This window comes from Pteropus medius, unplaced genomic scaffold (assembly GCF_902729225.1).
Source record: "Pteropus medius unplaced genomic scaffold, Ma_sr-lr_union100, whole genome shotgun sequence".
NCBI classification, from domain to species: domain Eukaryota; kingdom Metazoa; phylum Chordata; class Mammalia; order Chiroptera; family Pteropodidae; genus Pteropus; species Pteropus medius.
Genome location: NW_024349798.1, coordinates 1,582,251 through 1,600,529, shown reverse-complemented (window position 1 = coordinate 1,600,529; position 18,279 = coordinate 1,582,251). Strand labels below are relative to the sequence as shown.

The window sequence follows — 18,279 nt, the reverse complement described above, 5'->3', positions numbered from 1 at the left end:
GTGCCACCCAAGGGGGAGAAGGGGTTGGGTGGGGGGCACGGCAGCTGGTGCAAGGGCAAGAAAGGGGGCGATACCTGTGACACGGTTCAAAGAGATGGAGGAGGGGAAAACGAGTTATCCTATGGCCAGAGAGGACAGAGAGACAGCCGTTATTGAGGAAAAGAGGCAGGCTTAGAGGGCCAAGAGGGCTGAGGAGGTTGCGGGGATGCCAAGGAGAATGTGTCTGCACCAGGCAGAGATGGGAGGGGAAAAGGGGCCTGGTTGCACCTCCCTGGTGGACAGTGGTCCTGCCAGGACCAAGAAGAATACACCTACCTGGAAAGGAAGAGTGGGGTAGTGGGGCAGGCGCCTTCGCAGCGCAGATGGAGGGGGCTGTGCTCAGGGCCCAGAGGCTGACAGGGCTCAGAGGAGGGGAGCATCTTACCCTCCAGATAGTTCCGAGCAACAAACTTGAGGACTTCATCGAGCCCGATGACTGGCAATGAGATCTTGAGGACCATGAGCCACTGGGTCAAGTCCAGGGCCCGAAGCTTGAAGATCATCTGGGAGGGGGCGGTCAGAGGCAGTGAGAAGGACAAGTGTCCTTCTCAGGAGGGGGTAGGCAGGAGCCAGAGGACCCAGCACTGCCCCAACCTGACCCCACCTTCTTCCCTTTGTCGGTGCCTCCAGCTGCAGTGGTCACAGACCCCTACAGAGGCTCCATGTGGGGTGGGGAACAGGCGGAGGTGGCCCTGGCCAGAAGGCTTACCGGCAGAGGGTCAACGTAGAGGATGAGGAAGTGGAGGGACATGGAAAGGCAGATAGAGCCCAGCAGCCAGATGTTCACCCAGGGCGGCATCCGGATAAGGGACTGGTTCTCAGACAGGCTGCAAGTGGATGGCCGGGCAGAGGCCAGAGTGGGAGACACAAGAAGAAAGAGTGGTGAGGAGAAGGGTAGAGGACTCAGGCATCAGCGGGAGGGAGGGCCGGCCCCACCTGTTGAGAGCATTGCACATTTCGATGGTAACCAGCACGGACAAGGCCATGGTCATGGGCTCAGGAGCTTCAAAGATCTCACAGTCCACACCCTCAAAGTCAGGGTTGTCTTCAGTGCATTGCATGAAGTGAGTCTGCAGGAGGAGAGGGCAGGAACTGGGACCCCACAGACGCCTCCAAGCCATCCTCTTGCTTCCCGCCCCTGCTCTGTCCCCTCTCTTCAGCCCTTCCCTACCAGCTGGCTGTAGGTGACACGAGGCCCGTCCTCCGCATACAGGAACCACCAGGCAGCCGCGCCCACAGTGGCTGCACCCACATAGCCTGTGGTAGAGAGAAGATGGGGGTTGGGGAGTCAGGGCCAGGGAGACGGGAGGCATCAGAGGGCCTTATGGCCATGAACAGCTGGTTGAGGAAAAGGAACAATGGGGTGGCCGCACTGGGCACGGGGAGGGGATTGATGTCCCAGAGAGGGGGTCAGTCCTGAGGATTGGGAAGGATTGGGGGGGTCCCATCCAGCTCACCCCCAATTGCCATGTAGCGGAAAAAGAGCCAGCCACTGATGAGGGGCTCCTTGGGGGTCCGGGGGGGCCGGTCCATGATGTCCAGATCTGGTGGGTTGAAGCCCAGAGCTGTGGCCGGGAGCCCGTCAGTCACCAAGTTCACCCACAGCAGTTGCACAGGAATCAGGGCCTCAGGCAGCCCCAAGGCGGCTGTCAGGAAGATGCTGTCCGGGAGAGGTGGTTGCATGTCGGTCCTGCTCCTAGACCTGTGGCCAACCCCCACCCTCAGCCCTGGTTCCTTCTGGGTGCCCACCCTGGCTGCTCACCAGACCACCTCGCCCACGTTGGAGGAGATGAGGTAGCGGATGAACTGCTTCATATTGTTGTAGATGGCCCGGCCCTCCTCCACGGCAGCCACGATGGTGGAGAAGTTGTCATCGGCCAGCACCATCTCAGAGGCGGTCTTGGCCACAGCGGTGCCAGAGCCCATGGCAATGCCGATCTCGGCCTTCTTCAGAGCGGGGGCGTCATTGACACCATCGCCGGTCTGAGGGGAGAGGGAAGGTGGGACCTGGCCCTTCTCACGCACCCCTCTGTGCATCTGACCAGGGCCCCCAGCTCCCAAAGGCGATAGTCTCAATGGACACTAAGCAGACTGCCCCACACTGGACTCCACATGGGTCCCAGCCTGGGTGGCCCCATTAGTCTTCTCACCATAGCTGTGATTTCATCGTAAGACTGCAGATACTCCACAATCTTCGACTTATGGGCAGGCTCCACTCGGGCAAAGCAGCAGGCGCGACGGCAGGCCTCCCGCTGCTCAGCCAGGGGCAGGTCATCGAACTCCCGGCCAGTGTAGGCTCGGTCTGCCACCTCCTCATTCTCTCCAAAGATGCCGATTCGTCGGCAGATGGCAATGGCTGTGCCCTTGTTGTCCCCAGTGATCATGATCACTCGGATTCCGGCATCACGGCACAGTTGGATAGAGCCTGTGACCTCCTTGCGGGGTGGGTCCAACATGCCCACCACGCCAATGAATGTCAGGTCCATCTGCAAAGACAGAGCAGAGAGCAACAGGGTCAGGGAGAGACTCGGAGAAGAGCCAGGGAGGAAGCTCGCAGGGAACTAGGGAGAAAGGTCAGTGAGCTGTGGGGAGAGCCGGCTCTGGACCTGAGAGTCAAATCTCAGCAGGGCCTCGTAAGCTCAGGCCGGAAGCATCCTTGTTGCACGTGTACCTGCAGGTTTGGCGGTGCCAGGCACATCGTAGGTGGCAGATCTCATCTTTCACAGAAAGAACTCAAGCTGGAAGTTAGGGTGGTGGTTTCTACTTTCGGGACCACTCACTTCCTCTACAATTTTGAGCAAATCTGTGTTACCTGTTGGGCCACAGTGTCCCCTCTATAAAACAGAGGGAGTGAACTCTGGTGCTATTCAGAGAGCTAGTCCATTACAAGAAAAGTTGCTTGTGCCAGAATGCAGGTCAAGGCGCTGCTTCTTGCATCAAGAAAATCTCACTCTGGAAACATGTCAGCTGAACCTGAGTATATTTGGTCATCGAGTTGATTTCTGTTCTGGTGCGAGCACCTCACCTCATCGCGGACAGGTCCACAGATCCCATGCAAAGTAGCCCGAGATGGTTCCTAAGTTTCTTTCAGTCTCTAATGTCCTGTGATCCTGGGACCCATGACAGTGTAGGACATGACAAGGGTGGTGGAAGGGGTGAGGCAGATGACTCCAGGACAAAGGAATGGGAGGCTTCCATCTGCTCACCTCGTACTCCACGAACTTGGAAGAGTCATCCAGGATCATGTCCTCTCGCTTTGGGGGGGTGTCCCGGGTGGCCAGGGCCAGGCAGCGCAGGGTGTCCCGGCCAGTGCCCCACTCTTTGATCACAGACATGATCTTCTCCTTCACTGGCCCTGTCAGGGGCACCCGTGTGGTGCCAACTCGCACGTAGTTACAGCGGTCGATGACCCCCTCAGGGGCACCCTAGCAAGCCAGAACAGCATTCAGAGATGATTGTCTTCCTTCCAGGGCACAATGGGAGGGCAGGGATAGGAGAGGGGTTCAGGCTCAGGAAGAAGAGGGGCTAGGGCACATTCTGATTTCTGACCTTGACAAACATCTTGTTGCCTACGGCGGCCCGGGACTTGGCTGGGGAGCAATACACAGACATGGACTTTCTGTCTCGGGAGAACTCCAGGGTGAATTCCTTCTTCATTAGCTGGCGGATCACCTGGGAGAGAGGAGACAGGGAGGGAGAGGCCAGACGTGAGCCTGATGGGAAAAGAGGGATACTGCTGTATGTGAAGGGAAAAGCCCTAGAACCCTGAAAACATAGTCAAAAAGGACCAGGAAGCCAAGCAGACCCCAAACCGAGTCAAGCTAAGTGTGGTACCTGCAGCACTAATGGAGAGAATTCCAAGGCTAGTGCTGCTACTGTCTTAGCATCTGGTTTAAAGCACAGCAGAAACAAAATGTGCCGTGTGGCACGGTCCAGTCGAACATTCAGTGATGATCTGATGTTCTATTATCGGAACCGTCCAAAACGGTGAGACTGAGCAAAGGCTACTGAGCACAAGAAATGTGGCTGGTGCAACTGCAAAACTGAGTTTTTACTTACATTTGATTTTAATTAATTTAAATTTAAATAACCGCATGTGTGCTTCTAGAGACGTGTTGTTGGACAGTGCAGTCCTAGCGCCCGGAATGCAATAATAAGCACTCGGTAAAAACGAATGAGAGCCTTTTTCATCAAAGGCATCATAGCTGTTTCTCCACAAAATAAAACAAAACAAAACAAAACTAATAAATAAGATAAAAAAAATAAGTTCATGTTTATATTATCATTTGTAAATTTTTTAAGTGATTAAAATAGATGTCAAATACCTATTGATATTTAGGTTATTTTTGTCATATCGAATAAAACAGCAATGAGCATCACGCATATATAAGAATGGGTGATGAGGGGAACATGACGTCCCAGAGGAATTCAATGTGGATACTGAGTAAATATTAATAGCAAGAACTTAAGAGTGAGAGAAATAGAATTGGGCTTGTTCATTTGGACAAGGGAAAGTGGAGGCATATGCAGTAGTCAAATTTCCCAAATCCTAAATCAGGTCCTGAGAACTGATGAAAACTAGTGTGCTTCTAGAGACAAAGGGATAATAAGTCGGGGCTGCCCCAGGATGGGTCACCTGTGGTTTCTATGTCCAGCTCTGTCCCTTTCAACTAGGGACACAAGAGGAGGAAGTGATCTTAAATTCATCAATGATGTTGCAGCTGGGCAGCATAAAGAGCGGTATAGGTCAGGGGCAGCAGGTCCTCCCCAAAGTCAGCCTGAGCAAGGAAAGCTGTGGAGAAGCCACCCTGCCTGTCCCGGTTGGGATCCTACATGGGGCACAAGGCCCTATCCAGCCCGCTGAGGTTGGGGGAGTGGAGAGCCCTACTTCCTGAGGTTCCTTGGGGCTTGGCCTACTCAAGGCGGGGTGGAAAAGGACCCCGTTGGAGGGAGTGGCCAGACTCACCGAGTTGCAGGCATTGGCCCTCTCCACCTTCGAGAGGCTTCTCACTTCAGTGTTGAATACATTCATCTTCTCTACCAGGGTGGTGAGTGCCGTCTCGGTGGCCTCACCTACCTTCTCATAAACACCTTTGGCCTGAAGAAGCGGAGGAGGTGGAGGAAGAAGGTGCCCTGGGCTCCTGGCCCCTTGCTCCCACTTATCATACCCACCTGCTGCCTAGAACGGGAAGGGAGCAAGCCACTCCCTTCCCCTTACACCCAGGGGTACAAGAGTCTGCCTTCCCCAAACCCCTTCCTTGTGACCTGTTGAAGATGCCTGGACTCTGAGCCAGTTGGAAGGGGAAGGAGGGACTGCTTCAGGAGTGTAGAGATTACCTCATTGAAGTCCAAGGAAGAGTCATTGCAGAGGGCACAAATGGTGGCCAGCTCCACCAGCCCATCATACTGCCCTGCCCGGACTGGCTTATCATTCTTCAGGCTGGCAGTGGGGTGGGGAGGAAGGAAAGAAAAAAGACAAGTAGAGAAGAATAGGGAATGAGATGTAGAGAGAGCATGCGGAAAGCAGTGAGGCACAGTCAGGGAGATGGCAAGCAACTTGGAAATAAGGTAGGAGAGAGAACAAAGTCAGGGGAGGAAGAGAAAGGAAGACACAACTGGAGGGAGGGCCCCGGGGGAAAGGTGGGGTGTGTGCAGAGGGGGTGTGAGGAGCTGAGGAGGACTTCGGGGGGACTTACACCTCTCCTTCTGGAGCATAAGTGGAACCGGTGATTGAGAACTCATTCAGAATGCAGACATCACCATCCACCCTGTCAATGATGAACATCTGCAGGGGAGAAGGGCATGCGCACTGATGCCTAGCTCTCCCCATCCTGAAGGTAGTCTGCACTGGGGGAGGCCCGGCTCCTAACGTCCCTCTGCTCAGCCACCTGCAGGAACTAACCAAACTTCCTACCATCCCCCACACTTGCCTCTCCTTTTTCTCCCTGCATCCTCCCCTCTCCCACCACTCCCTTGCAATCATTCTCCATGTTCTGTTAGTGGCCTTAAAAAAAAGTTACTGCAGACCACAGGCTGCTGGCTCCTTTAGATCAGTTAATAAAATAAGACATGCACAATAAGGTGTGGGGATTGTGGCTACCAGTTCACCTGTTAGCACATCGAAAGCCCCAGCCACTTGTGACCAGATCTTCTAGTTTTGCAGGAACAGCAAGAAATTCAGGTTATTTCCCTATGAAATCTCTTGACTTTCGAATGTGGGCAATGAATTCATTTTTATGAAACATGACAAGAGCCCAGCTGTACAAGCCTGTGGCCTGGTTTGGGAGCCTGTGCTTTGGAGGTGTGTAGAGTATGTGATGCCCAGAGCGGGGCAGCCCGGCACGACCCAGAGCAAGCGTGGAAGCAACAGGATTTGAGATATGTTCCACCACAAAACAGTTTTGTGGTCAAGTCGGTTTGGGAAACTCTGGGTTAAACAAAGTGGAATCCACCCTCTACAGTTAGCCTTCTCTGAGGCTTTCAAATGCCGAAAGATCTGTGGGTCTCCCCAAGGGGCCGAGGGTGCAGCTTTTCTCACCCTGTTCTGAACACATGGCCCTTGCTCCCCAGAACAATTTCTATCTCATGGACATGCTATTTCAAGAACTCTGTTTAGGGGAAGGGTCCTTCGCCTTGGGTCCAGGGATGATGACCCCAACCCTTACCCCCACCCCCACCAAGGGGTCTGTGAACTTTGATGGCAAAAAAAAAAAGACACCTTTTATTTTCTGACACTTAGCATTTCCTTCCAATTAGAAATGCAGAAATTAACTGCATTATTATTAGTGAAATCTGTGACTCTGCCACCAACATAATCACAGATACCTTCCTATCTCATTGCACTTATGCTCATCTGCTCTTCAGCTTCAACGTTGTGGTAATTCTCACCCACTACTGGACCTGCTATTTAATTTAGTAATAAAGAAGCATAAGTGTTACCAATTAACAAATTTGTTTTTATATTTCGATAACTGTATTTCAATCACTGGTTTCCTTTGTAATCTGATAGATTTTAAAAACAGAACCCTATGTATTTTATTTTATACATTTAAAATATTAGACTGAGAATAGATCCAGTCTGCCAAAAATGTGAGGCACCAAAAAGATGAGGAGCCCTGGTTTAGGACATGCTGTTGGAGATTAGTGTGGGTGGGCCCCACCACGGCCCGCCACAAACGACCATCCTGGAGGGCAGTCTGGTGTACAGGCAGGAGCTCTGGGACCAGATAGGCTTGGATTTGAAACTCAATTCTGCTACTTATTAACTGTACCAAATCTCCCAGAGCCTCAGTTTCCTCCTCCAGAAAATGGAGTAAATGAGACCTTATCCTGACGGGGCTGCTGTGGAAGATCAGAGATAACCCAGGGCAGGGTCTGGCACACAGTGGTGGCGGCAGGGAGCTATCTGGCTATCTCTCTGATCCCTCTCACAGCTGGCAGGATGGCACTCTAACTGCCCTCTGAACATTTCTTTCCCAGGCCAAAGTGAGAAGCGGTCAGTGATGAACAGGTAACTCCATCTTTGGAGGGCTCATTTCACCCAAGGAGAGTCTCCTGAGTGGGAGGTGGCCACACTTCTCTGACCTTGCAGACAGACATCTGGTTGGTGGTGAGGGTGCCTGTCTTGTCAGAACAGATGACAGAGGTGCAGCCCAGAGTCTCCACAGAGGGCAAACTCCTCACGATTGCGTTTTTCTTTGCCATCCGGCGGGTGCCCAGGGCCAGGCAGGTGGTGATGACTGCAGGAAGGCCTGCGGGGGAAAGTGGGGGTGAGGGAACGATAATAGGCGAAGAAAGGAATGGCCTCCAAGGATAGCAGGTCCCGATCCCTGGAACCCGTGTTACCTTATTTGGAAAAAGGGTCTCTGAGGATGAGATTAGCAAAAGTGCGGGGAGAAAGAGAGGCTCCCGTACCTTCCGGGATCGCAGCCACAGCCAGGGCCACGGCAATCTTAAAATAGTAGATGGCACCACGGAACCAGGAGCCCCCATGGACGGGATCGTTGAAGTGGCCAATGTTGATGAGCCACACAGCCACGCAGATGAGGGAGATGACCTTGGAGAGCTGTTCCCCAAACTCGTCCAGCTTCTGCTGCAGAGGGGTCTTGTCCTGCTCGGTGGCGGCCATCTGGTCACGGATCTTTCCAATCTCAGTGCTCACACCAGTAGTGGCCACGATGCCCAAGGCCTTGCCGGCTGCAATGTTGGTGCCCTGGGAAGGTGAAGAAGAGGCAAGGAGTCAGGCAAGAGGCAACCCTCATGCTGCATCCCCCACCTGTGGGCCTCATCTCTTCTCACGCCACCATGTCTCTCCCGGACCAGGGCCTCTGGCTGGAGCACACAACAGCAAGCTCGGGATGGCTCACCGAGAAAAGCATGTTCTTCTTATCTTGATTGACAGCTCGGGGGTCAGGAACAGGGTCTGTGTGCTTGATGACAGATACAGACTCGCCTGTGGAGTACGAGACAAGGAGTTTTCAGATGACATCATGTCCTTCTCCCATACTTCCCACCCCTAGCTCCCTCCCTGCTTTGCAGGACAGGGCCTGGTAAAGACCAAGCGGCAATCCTGCAGGGAGTCTGGACTCTGGAAGAAGCCACTGGAGGCAAATGGGAAATCCACAGCACTTAGAGTAACATGACCTTGACCTGAGTAACGGCTTGACCACTTACAGGCTACATGATTTTGGATCACTTAACCTTGGTTTGCTCCTCTGTGAAATGGGGATGATAATACATACACTTCAGAATAAGGTCTTGGGGAAATAAATAAGCTGACGTATGTGAAAGTGCACTGTCGACTGCAGAGCGTATTCCTGGGGAGGAGAGGCTCCGACCCGTGGGACCTTGCCTCCCTCATCCCAGCGGCAGGGGCTCAGAGAGTCACCTGGGCCAGCCCTGCCTTGCCTCCTGGGACCACGGGGAATGCTCCCTGGCTCTTTGCCTTCTCTCTCCCAGTAGAGACACAGAAGCAGCTGTGTTTTAAGTGCATCTGAATCCTCCATCTTGTCCTAGAATCTATGGCTCCTCACTTGAGGATTTTTGAGGAGACAGGATAGTTCTCAGGGTGAGTGGGTCCCTACGTCTGCGAGGAAGAGATGGGTTTATGGCCATCTGGAGCATGGTACAAATGTCCCGCCCTCTCCCATGACCCCTTGGGTTTGTCTTACAACAGTGAACAAGGCTAAGCAGTGCTGACTTCACTGCCACTACAGAGCCAGAAGCGGGTCCTATTGTCGGCGTTCTCTTTTATCCATCTGGAATTTCATTCCTGTCCGTCCACCGAGCTCCTGCTCACCACATTCTCATCCCCACACTCCCTGATGCATCCTCCCACTTAGGCCCCCAGACCTGTTAGGATGGACTGGTCAACCCGGAGGGTGGTGGATTTGATGGAGAGGATGCGGATATCTGCAGGGACTTTGTCGCCCACTACGGAGAGAGTGGAGAGGAATGAAGTCAGTTGTGAAAGGGTTCTTCTTCCTTCCTAGGAAAAACTCAATCTTTGTCCGACTATCTCACCTCATCCTTCAGGTCTCGGGGAGGTCACCTGGGCTGGGTACCTGCCCCTAGGCTTAAGTCAGGCCCTCAGCATATGCTCCTGTAGCCCCAACAAGCACTTCCCTCTTAACGCTCATTCCAATTGCCCCCCTCATTGAAAGCTTTCCTCCCCATCGGTCTGTGAGCCCTGTGAGGGAAAGGACTGGCATGGAGCCCAGCACGTAGTATGTGCTCAATAAACTCACACTGAACAACTGAAGGGAAATTTAGGCACAATTTAGCTCTATAACAAGAAACTAAATCTGAGAACGGGAGACAGCAAAACAGAGAGGGAAGAGAGTGAGAAAGATGAGGAGGGAAAGACAGGAAAAGAACTAAAGAAAACAAAGTGAGCTGGAGAGACATGAGTTAGGGGACGAGAATAAAATGGACCAGCCAGGAAAGGCAGGAAGAAAGAAGAGAAAATATAGGAATTGAGGAAATCAGTGTCAACCAAGACAAAAGGTAGAGCAAGAAGCAGGAGAGAGTAAGTGAGAGGGATGTGTGGGAAGGGAAGTCGCAGGAGAAGGAGGAGCAGCTGAGGCAGAGGGCGCAGGTCTGCAGATCCACACGGAGAGGACGCACATCTGAACCTGCCGCCCAGTCTGAGCACCTGAGGGGAGGCAGGAAGCCAGGTGAGTGAGCTGGGGACACAGCAGGTGAGAAGGGGACGCCTAAAAGGAACAAGGAGTAGGGGGGGACAGGGAAGCAACACACGGCAGAGAGCTGAGGAGTGGGGGAGGCCAGGGAGAGGCGCAGAAGGAATGGGTCAGTACAGGAAGCCACCTTGGGGAGAGGCTGCAAGGCAGATGCCCCGCCAGACTGGAGATCTTAGAAGAGGCGAAATGCCTCCCAGGACCTCTGCCCAATCCTGCCTAGTCCCAAGGATGGTACCGGGGACAGGATTTGAGGGCTTTCCTTCCCATTTCTAAGGTTCCTCCTCCTGTGCCAGAGGAAGCTGACGGAGGAGGGAGGAGGTTGGCCATGGAGTTGGGCGGGACACCCTGTCACCCAAGCCAAAGTGATATTTATAGACATTCATGGCGCTGACTCCAAACTGTCACCGTAGCAGAGCAGCCCTGCGATGGGGCACTGGGGTCTTCAGCCTGCCCTTCCTCCCTCTCCCCGAGTTTCCCATGATGGCGACATAGGTGTCTAGTGGAAGGAAACCGGCTGAGAAAGATACATCCCCACTATGCCAGGGGCCTGGGGATATGGGGAGGCCTGCACAGGGCAAATATAAAAACCGCTGAAGGGGGCAGAATCCCAGTAATCTTAGCCACCTGGCCCCCACCCCTCCCTGGCCAGGCATTAAGTGTCCCTTCCCGAAGAGGCGGGGCCCCTCCTTGAGCTGCCTCCTCCCAGGTCCCGTGCTCTCTGCCGGGGCCTGAGTTTCCCTTACATGGTCGGGGGCTCAAGCCTTGGCCCCCCCTCCTCCCTTCTACCCTCGCTCCTTCCCCTTTGAGAGGCATCAAGGGCACTGAGAGGTCAAGATTTAAGGCTGACCAAGCTTGGGGGTGGGTGGAAGGAGAGGGAAGCCAGGCCTCAGGAGGGGGGTGGAGACAGGACCGTTGGCAGGGACTGGGTTCCACCTGTTGCTTGCAAGGCTGAGTGAGAGGAGGGGGAGCAGGGGGTCTGCCTGCAGCTTCAGGGACAGGACTGGCTGTTCCTGCTGAGACTCTGACGAGGTGGCGCTGCTGTGGCCACAGTGCCCTGGGGTGACCTCCCGAGGAGTCTGGGAAGGAGAAGGCAAGACTCTGCCATCCAGGCTACCTCCTAGACACCGGAATCAGTAGCTGGCCAACCCCTACTGCCAACATGCACATCATCTTGGCCTCCAACCCAAGGCCTCCCATCCTGGACCACTCATTCTCGTCACTCACCAGCCACCTCCACAATGTCCCCGGGGACAATGTCACGAGCCTTGATCCTTTGCACTGACTTTCGGTCAGCCCGGTAGACTTTTCCCATCTCGGGTTCATATTCCTTCAGAGCTTCGATGGCATTCTCTGCATTACGCTCCTGGTGGGACAGGGTGGAAGAGAGGCGGGTCATCAGAGGGATAAAGATTGTGGAAGGGGAGGAGACTGGCAGGGGAGGACTAGGGGGTGGAGAGAGTGTAGAGATGGCAGGGCAGGGGCCAGAGTCCTGGGATAGGGTGTCACATTGGTGAGAAGGAGGAGGTTGTGCAGTCCTGCCCTGGCACAGGAAGCAGACAAACCCACTACTGGTGGGTATGGCCTGGCATGTGTGTGTGTGTGTGTGTGTGTGTGTGTGTGTGTGTGTGTTGAAGAACCTGTCACTTACAACTAAAAACAGTTAAGAGGGTTTTAGGGAGAGAAGAAAAGAGAATCAAAGAAAATCAAAAAGCAGGGGACAGGAAAAGCAGAGGGTGGCAGCGTAAGAGAAGGAAGACAGTCACACTGGCATTTGCTGAACTCTGACCACGTGCTCGGCACAGGGCCAGGCACTTTTACACTCACAGTCTTGCTATATTTTGCCACAACTCTGAGGGCAGAATTGTTAGCCCCGTTTTATGAATGATGAGACTGAGGCTCAGAAAGATAAAGGAACTTGCCCAGGATTATATAGCAAGTGACAGTGGGAACACCAATCTTCTACCTCTTTACAACACTCTGTCCCATTTCCAAACTGAGCCATAGGACAACAGAACGAGGCAAGCCCAGGGGAAGTTACGGGTGTGTGTGTGGGGGGGAGGGGTTGGCCTCATGTTCAGTGTCAGGATGTGAAGGAGTGAGGCGGGGTCAAAACTAACCTGCCAAACCCCCACGATGGCATTGGCAACGAGGATCAAGAGGATGACAAAGGGTTCAACAAAGGCAGTGACAGTCTCTTCACCTTCCTCAAACCAGGCCAGCACCTGGGAAGCAGGGCAAGAGAGAATAATAGGTAATAGAGCCCCTCAAACAGGTAAAGAAAGCAAACGGAGGTGGGAACATGTTCAGGAGCAAACGGGGCAGGGTGTCACAGGGGTACTGCAGGCGCATGTCGCATTGGAGGGTCTATCACTCCAAGGCGCATTCTCACACAAGCACTGCCACTAACATTCAGCAGGAACAGGCGGGCACAGACACTCAGCACTCAAGGATTATCTAAGAATGCTTTCAGGTTTTCCTGACAGTCCTTGGCTTGTAAATGAAGCTCAGAGGACACCCAGGCTAACTGCCTCCAGGCTACATCCACTGGAGAGACAACTCAGTAGGAAAACCCTGTGGTCCCTGCAAGCGCCTGGCCCACCCATAGCCTCCCCGCCTTCCACACACACACACACACACACACACACACACAATAACACACACACACACACACACAATAACAATACAGCCTGAAGGGCAGAGAAGATCTAATTTCATGAGGGAACAGGATGGGGGGGATAGTGTTACGGGACCTCCTGTACACACCCCACCCCAGCTGTTGCCTGTGCCAGGCAAAAGCAACAGTCGCAGGCAAATGTCAAGGAGCAAATCTGAGAAGGGAGAAGTGAGGCTCTGCCTTCAGGGGCCCATGGGGCCTCCATTAACAAGAACAGGGGACAGAGAGACTTGTTTGCCTCGAGTCTTGTCTTCCAGCAGGACTAAGACGTTAAGGGAGAAATTTCAAAGTTCAGGATGGACTGCTGGGACAGTGGGTGCTGAGGGAAGCTCTGGGCAGGAGGGGTGGGAGGATCTTGAGGAAGGGGTGGGGCAGCCCTTAGGCCGTGAGGGGCCCAGGGAGTGCGAAGAAGTGGAAGGTCAGGCCAAGATGGTGAGGAGAGGGATCCCAGGAGTTCCAGCCCCACTGGGGAGGCAAGGACAGACAGGTGAGAGGTCTGGGACTTCAGGAGCGTTTGGAGTCACCTGGCACCAGCAGCTCTTTCCTGCCTCTAGAAGGGAGTCTTTGCCTTGGCCAATCAGCACCAGAGGGGCGGGGCAGGGGCACGAAGATGCTCCAGGATTGGTGGAGTGGTTCCTGCACTTCGGTATGCAGGGACTAGTGGTGGCCCAGAGTGGCAGCAGTGTCTGAGCTGGGGAGCCCTGCGCTCAGGGGTAACCCGAGCGCTTGAAGGCCTGGAAGCTTCGGGGGATGGCTTAGCTTCAGTGTTTTGGCTGTGAATACCCTTAAAGCTTAAAATAAAACCTGCCTGTGGGGTGTAGAGGAGGACAGAGGAGAATGCAAATGAGCAACCCATCCCAGAACCCCCTCGATTCTGGTCTGTAGAATAGGATGCTGAGGGCTCGGACGACAGGAGCCTATGATTCGGAGCCCGCCCTGCCCAGCACTCTCCAGGTGCCCCATCCCACACCCCAGCCAGCCCCTAGATGCTCTCGCACACTTACAAAGGAAATGCAGGCGGCCAGGAGAAGGATCCGTACCAGGAGGTCTTCAAACTGTTCAATCACCAACTCCCACAGGGACTTCCCTGGGGGAAAGAGGCAAGGGGAGGGCCCCGGGGTTAAGCTCCAGTGGATGAACAGCTGGGGCTCCAGGTGCAAGCTGGGGTCCAGGGACTGAGAGTGCCCTGACTTCCAGCCTGGAGCAGGAAGGTTCTGGGGTGATGGGTAGGCTACTTGGTACTGAGAAGGGCTGAGGGAGCTTGCCAGGACTCCAAAAACAGGCTCTTCAAAGTGGTGGGCACTTGTTCAAGGGCTGGATGCCTCAAGGAGACAGTGCCTGGAAACTTCTTCCCCCAGCCAGACTCTAACTTTTGGGGAGGGATATTTGCCCCAGGAGTCAGTAGGGAAAAGGCAAGGAGAATGGAGTGGGGCACAGAGGTGATGGGGGGTCCCCTATGACAGCTCAGGGATTGCAGTAACTTACCTTCCTCAGCAGGGAGCTCTGCCGAGGGAAAAAGAAGAAAAGGACAAATTCATTTGGGGTTCAGTCTAATGCCCCGCGCATCAGGACTCTGAGGTTCTCCAAGGTCATCCCACAAAGCCTCCCCAAACTGCGGGTCTTAGGGACCCTGTCTTCTCAGTCCTCTTCCCTCTTGCAGTCGTTGGACCATGGCCCAGCTCTTCCCCAACACCCTGGGGAAGCTCCAGTGTGTGTGTGTGCTGGGGGTGTGCAGGAGGGCATCAGCAGCTTTTCTTCCAAGGGACACTTACCATTGGGGCCGTATTTCTCCAATTGCCGCTTAACTTGGTCCAAGGTGAGGCCTGTAGTCTCACTCACCCCAAAATAGGCCAAACATTCTTCTGTGGTCTTGGAGTGTGCAGCCTCCATTGTGCTCCCTTCCTGGAGGCCAGGGGGCGGTGTGTTCCTTCTGCGGAGTTCTCACGCGTAGGGGGCCTTCCTCAGTGTGTCCACCTGCCTGTTTGTCTGGGTTTCTTCCTTTTTCTCTCCTGTCCCCGCCCCCAGGGCTTTCTTCCCTCCACGAACCTCTGATCCCAGTCCCACTTGCAGCAGCCGGCCACCCCCCCCTGCCCAGTCCCCAGTTGGTCCTTATGAGGGAGTGAGGGGGGGGCCACACTCCCCCCTCCCCCAGATCAGGGATTGGCTGGCCGAGACTCCAGCAGGAGGGGTCAGAAGAGAGAGGTATTTCTGCTGACAGAGGGGGAACAGTGGGGCTGCAGCCTGAGATGTCACTCATAAGGGAAGTTAAGGTGGCCCCAGCCCCAGGGAAGGGGTGGGGGCAGGGAGAGACTTCACTGTCTGTCTTCTGCTACTGACCCCTTCCCCAGTTGCCCAGGCTTTCTCAGTTGCACTGAATTTCCTATTTCCTATTCCAGACTCATCCCTCCAGTTCTTCTCTCGAGCCCACTTCTACTCTCAGCCCTTCTTTACCTTTCACCTTCCTCACAACCCCTCTTCTCATCTCATCCACCCTAAACTTGTTTCTACTGCCAGTCTCCTTCCTCACCTAGTTTGCTGAAAGGGCAGCAGAGATACTCCAACCTTCAGGGGATTGAAGAGGGGGAGAACATCTTTTGTGGGCCAAAGGAAGTGGCTCTAGAGGGACCAGAGGAAGCAGGGAGGGGAGAGGGTCAAGGGGACAGGGTAGAGGATGGTAACCCTACCCTAGGGAGGGGTTGCTGCAGCCATCAACAAGGGATTTAGTGTCCAGGCCCTAGTGAGCAAAGCCAGGACTGCCTGTCTCTCCCCTAAACTCCCCCCGCCCCCATCAGTCTAACTCAGCCTCTGAGAACACAGCCTTCAAGGCCCCCCCCATTCCTAACAGTGAATACCACCCCCCCAAGAAAACGGGATACCCAGGCAGCAAAGTAACCCAAGAGGCTACAGAATGTGCTGATGGCAGAGGAGGAGGGATAAGCGTTTTAGGATAGGGGTGGGGGTCACCCCAAGCCATAGAATAAGGGTCACCTCCATCCCACACTGTGCTCTCTTTAACCTAAGGGGTTTACCTGGCAGACCCCAGATGGCTTGCAGTCTGCACTCCACCTGGCTGTGAACTATCTGTCCTCAAGGGAGTGAGGATCAGAGCTATGTGCTCAGGCCCTGGGCACATCCCATCAGAAGCAGCATAAGGGACATGGCATCAAGGAGCCTGGGGAAGCTGGTAAAGCAGAGACTCCCGACCAAAAGCATGGGGACACGTCTAGGGGAATTAAGGACAGAACAGAGCTAGGGGAGCAGAAATAGAGCTGCCAGGGTCAGAGGGAAGTCTGAGGAGCAGTGGGGAAAAGAGACAGCAGGGAGCTGGCATGCGGCAGCCAGGTGGGTGGGGGCCCAGGGCTGGGTGCAAAGCCACAAGTTGTTGCTGAGCGGCTGGCCTTGGTGTCAGTTTCCTCAGAGAAGCAGCTGCTGAGCCCCCCACCCCCACCTCTGCTCTGGGATGGGGGCATCTTTTGGTTATTACCAGGGCAGCTGCTGGAGGAGCAGGAGAGCAGCATAGGGTGCGGGTGGGGGAGGAAAGGAGGCCAGAGAAGTTCGATGAGAGTGATGGTGAAAGGTCAGTGAAGGGAAAAGCACCTTCATGACCCTGACCTCAACTCCTTCCTCAGTTCAGGCCTGCTTCCCGAAACAGGTGAGGATCATAGACCATTGAATGGGTTCTCAAGACTGCTTCCCTCTGATGCTCAAGTTCCTAAGCAGACAATAGCACAGGAGATAGCAGGGCAAGGAAAAGGAAGTCCCATGTCTGGGGAGTAGGTCGGCCAGCAGGGGTGGATGGCACTTAGGATTTAGGAGAGGGCAGTCTCCAGGTTGAGCTGAGGACACGGTGCTCCTTCCCTCCTTCGTGGCTCTAATAAACCCCTCCGCTGAAGCAGAATCCTGCTGTGACCTGGGCAAGGCGGGGGCTCAAAGGCGTGAGTGTCCATCGACAGGCACCTCCACCTGGCCCAGCGCCCACCCACCTTCTTAGGCCAGTCAAGCTCAGCATCTGCCAAACCTTTTGCACTGGCTGGCTTCTTCACAACACCACCTGGAGGAGTGACAGGGTCACTGTCTTAAAGGAGCAGGAATGCCCAAACATGGAGAAGGGGGAGAGGACGGATCACAGCTTCAAGGGAGTTGAGCACATGAGGCAGAGGAAAGAAGGCAGGCTTTACAGGACATTGCTGCCAACAGGGCCCTTTAAGGTTAGTCATTTCTACCTCTCTCAACTTCCCAGAGGGGAAAACTGAAGCCAGTGAGGGAAAGCCACCAGCCAAGAGCTGCAAAAGGATCACCATCAGGGAGGCTGGGGCTATGACCTGGGATGGAGGAGAGCCTAGCAACGAGGCACTGGCTCTCTTGGATCCTTCCTACTGGGGTCTCCAAGCTGAGTTGGAAGGATTTTTTCCTCTCTGAAGGCTGAAGCTTAGAATGGGAGAGGTCTAATTCTGAAGGACATGGCGATAGAGCCCAGCCAATCCCTGACCAGTTCTGAACTTCAGCTGAACCATACATAAGGGCTTAGAGGAAAATCGTCTCTCACGGTTCTCCAGCAAATCTGGGGATGGGTGGGAGTCCTTGTGCCCCTCCCCCACCCATCTTCAGCAGGCAAGTCCCAGAAGGCTGTCAGTGTTCAGGGGGAGGGGGAGCCTCAGAGCACCAGTTGCTGCTAGATTAGAAGAGGATCAGGTCCTGCTTACACTGGGGCGCCACGGCCTTCACTCATCATCTCATTTTGAGAATATAGCACAAATCCCCAAACCATCCCACCTTTGTAAAGCCCATTCTATTCCCAGTCTCCTGAGGCCAAGGTTTGGGGGAGTCCCAGGGATTAGACAAAACAGAGAGAGCCAGCAGGTTTCCCCCCGGCCAGCCCCCAGCCTGGGTAGCCTGTGAGCCCAGCTGTCTCCTGTCCATCTCCCAATAGGACACAAGGCCCAGAATAGCAAGGTCATAAGCATGGGAAGGGCCTGGAGGTGGGGGCAGAAGCTGAGGGGCATGAGAATGTAGGGTCCATGCTGCCTGGGAGGGAAAGTGAGAGGAACAATGGTAAGAGGCAGAGCTGGATGGAGGTGTGGAGGGGAGAGGGCCAAGAAAATAGGTGGGAGTCTTCAGAACTTGGCCCCTCCTCTTTGGCACCCACAACCTGTAGAGCTGGGAAGCCTAGGGGTGCCCTCCACTGGAGGAGGGCAGAGCCACAGTTCAGAGAGCAGAGCTTGGGTTAAACGGGGTGGCAGTGGGGAGGGGAACACGAGGAAGAGGGGAATTGTTGCAAACTCAGATACCCACAGGGCCAGGTACTTGATGTGAGTAAAGTGGTCTGGTGAGGATGCAGCACACGTGGAAGGTGGATAGTGTGAGGCT

At 54.5% G+C, this 18,279-nt stretch overlaps 1 protein-coding gene across 1 annotated transcript in view; it reads right to left on the bottom strand.

The window, feature by feature from the left end:
* ATP2A1 (ATPase sarcoplasmic/endoplasmic reticulum Ca2+ transporting 1) overlaps positions 1-18,279 on the bottom strand; it is an 18,930-nt gene extending 651 nt beyond the window's left edge. The window contains exons 1-21 of the mRNA XM_039884666.1: positions 14,685-18,279; positions 14,398-14,415; positions 13,917-13,999; positions 12,356-12,460; positions 11,463-11,601; positions 9,391-9,471; positions 8,406-8,491; positions 7,954-8,251; positions 7,624-7,790; positions 5,736-5,824; positions 5,377-5,479; positions 5,006-5,137; positions 3,589-3,711; positions 3,246-3,464; positions 2,190-2,525; positions 1,802-2,022; positions 1,497-1,699; positions 1,211-1,296; positions 976-1,109; positions 749-866; positions 425-542 (exon numbers count right to left, since the gene is read on the bottom strand). Coding sequence (XP_039740600.1) covers positions 425-542; positions 749-866; positions 976-1,109; positions 1,211-1,296; positions 1,497-1,699; positions 1,802-2,022; positions 2,190-2,525; positions 3,246-3,464; positions 3,589-3,711; positions 5,006-5,137; positions 5,377-5,479; positions 5,736-5,824; positions 7,624-7,790; positions 7,954-8,251; positions 8,406-8,491; positions 9,391-9,471; positions 11,463-11,601; positions 12,356-12,460; positions 13,917-13,999; positions 14,398-14,415; positions 14,685-14,802 — 2,977 coding nt within the window. The 5' untranslated portion in view covers positions 14,803-18,279. The remainder of the gene's footprint in view (positions 1-424; positions 543-748; positions 867-975; positions 1,110-1,210; positions 1,297-1,496; positions 1,700-1,801; positions 2,023-2,189; positions 2,526-3,245; positions 3,465-3,588; positions 3,712-5,005; positions 5,138-5,376; positions 5,480-5,735; positions 5,825-7,623; positions 7,791-7,953; positions 8,252-8,405; positions 8,492-9,390; positions 9,472-11,462; positions 11,602-12,355; positions 12,461-13,916; positions 14,000-14,397; positions 14,416-14,684) is intronic.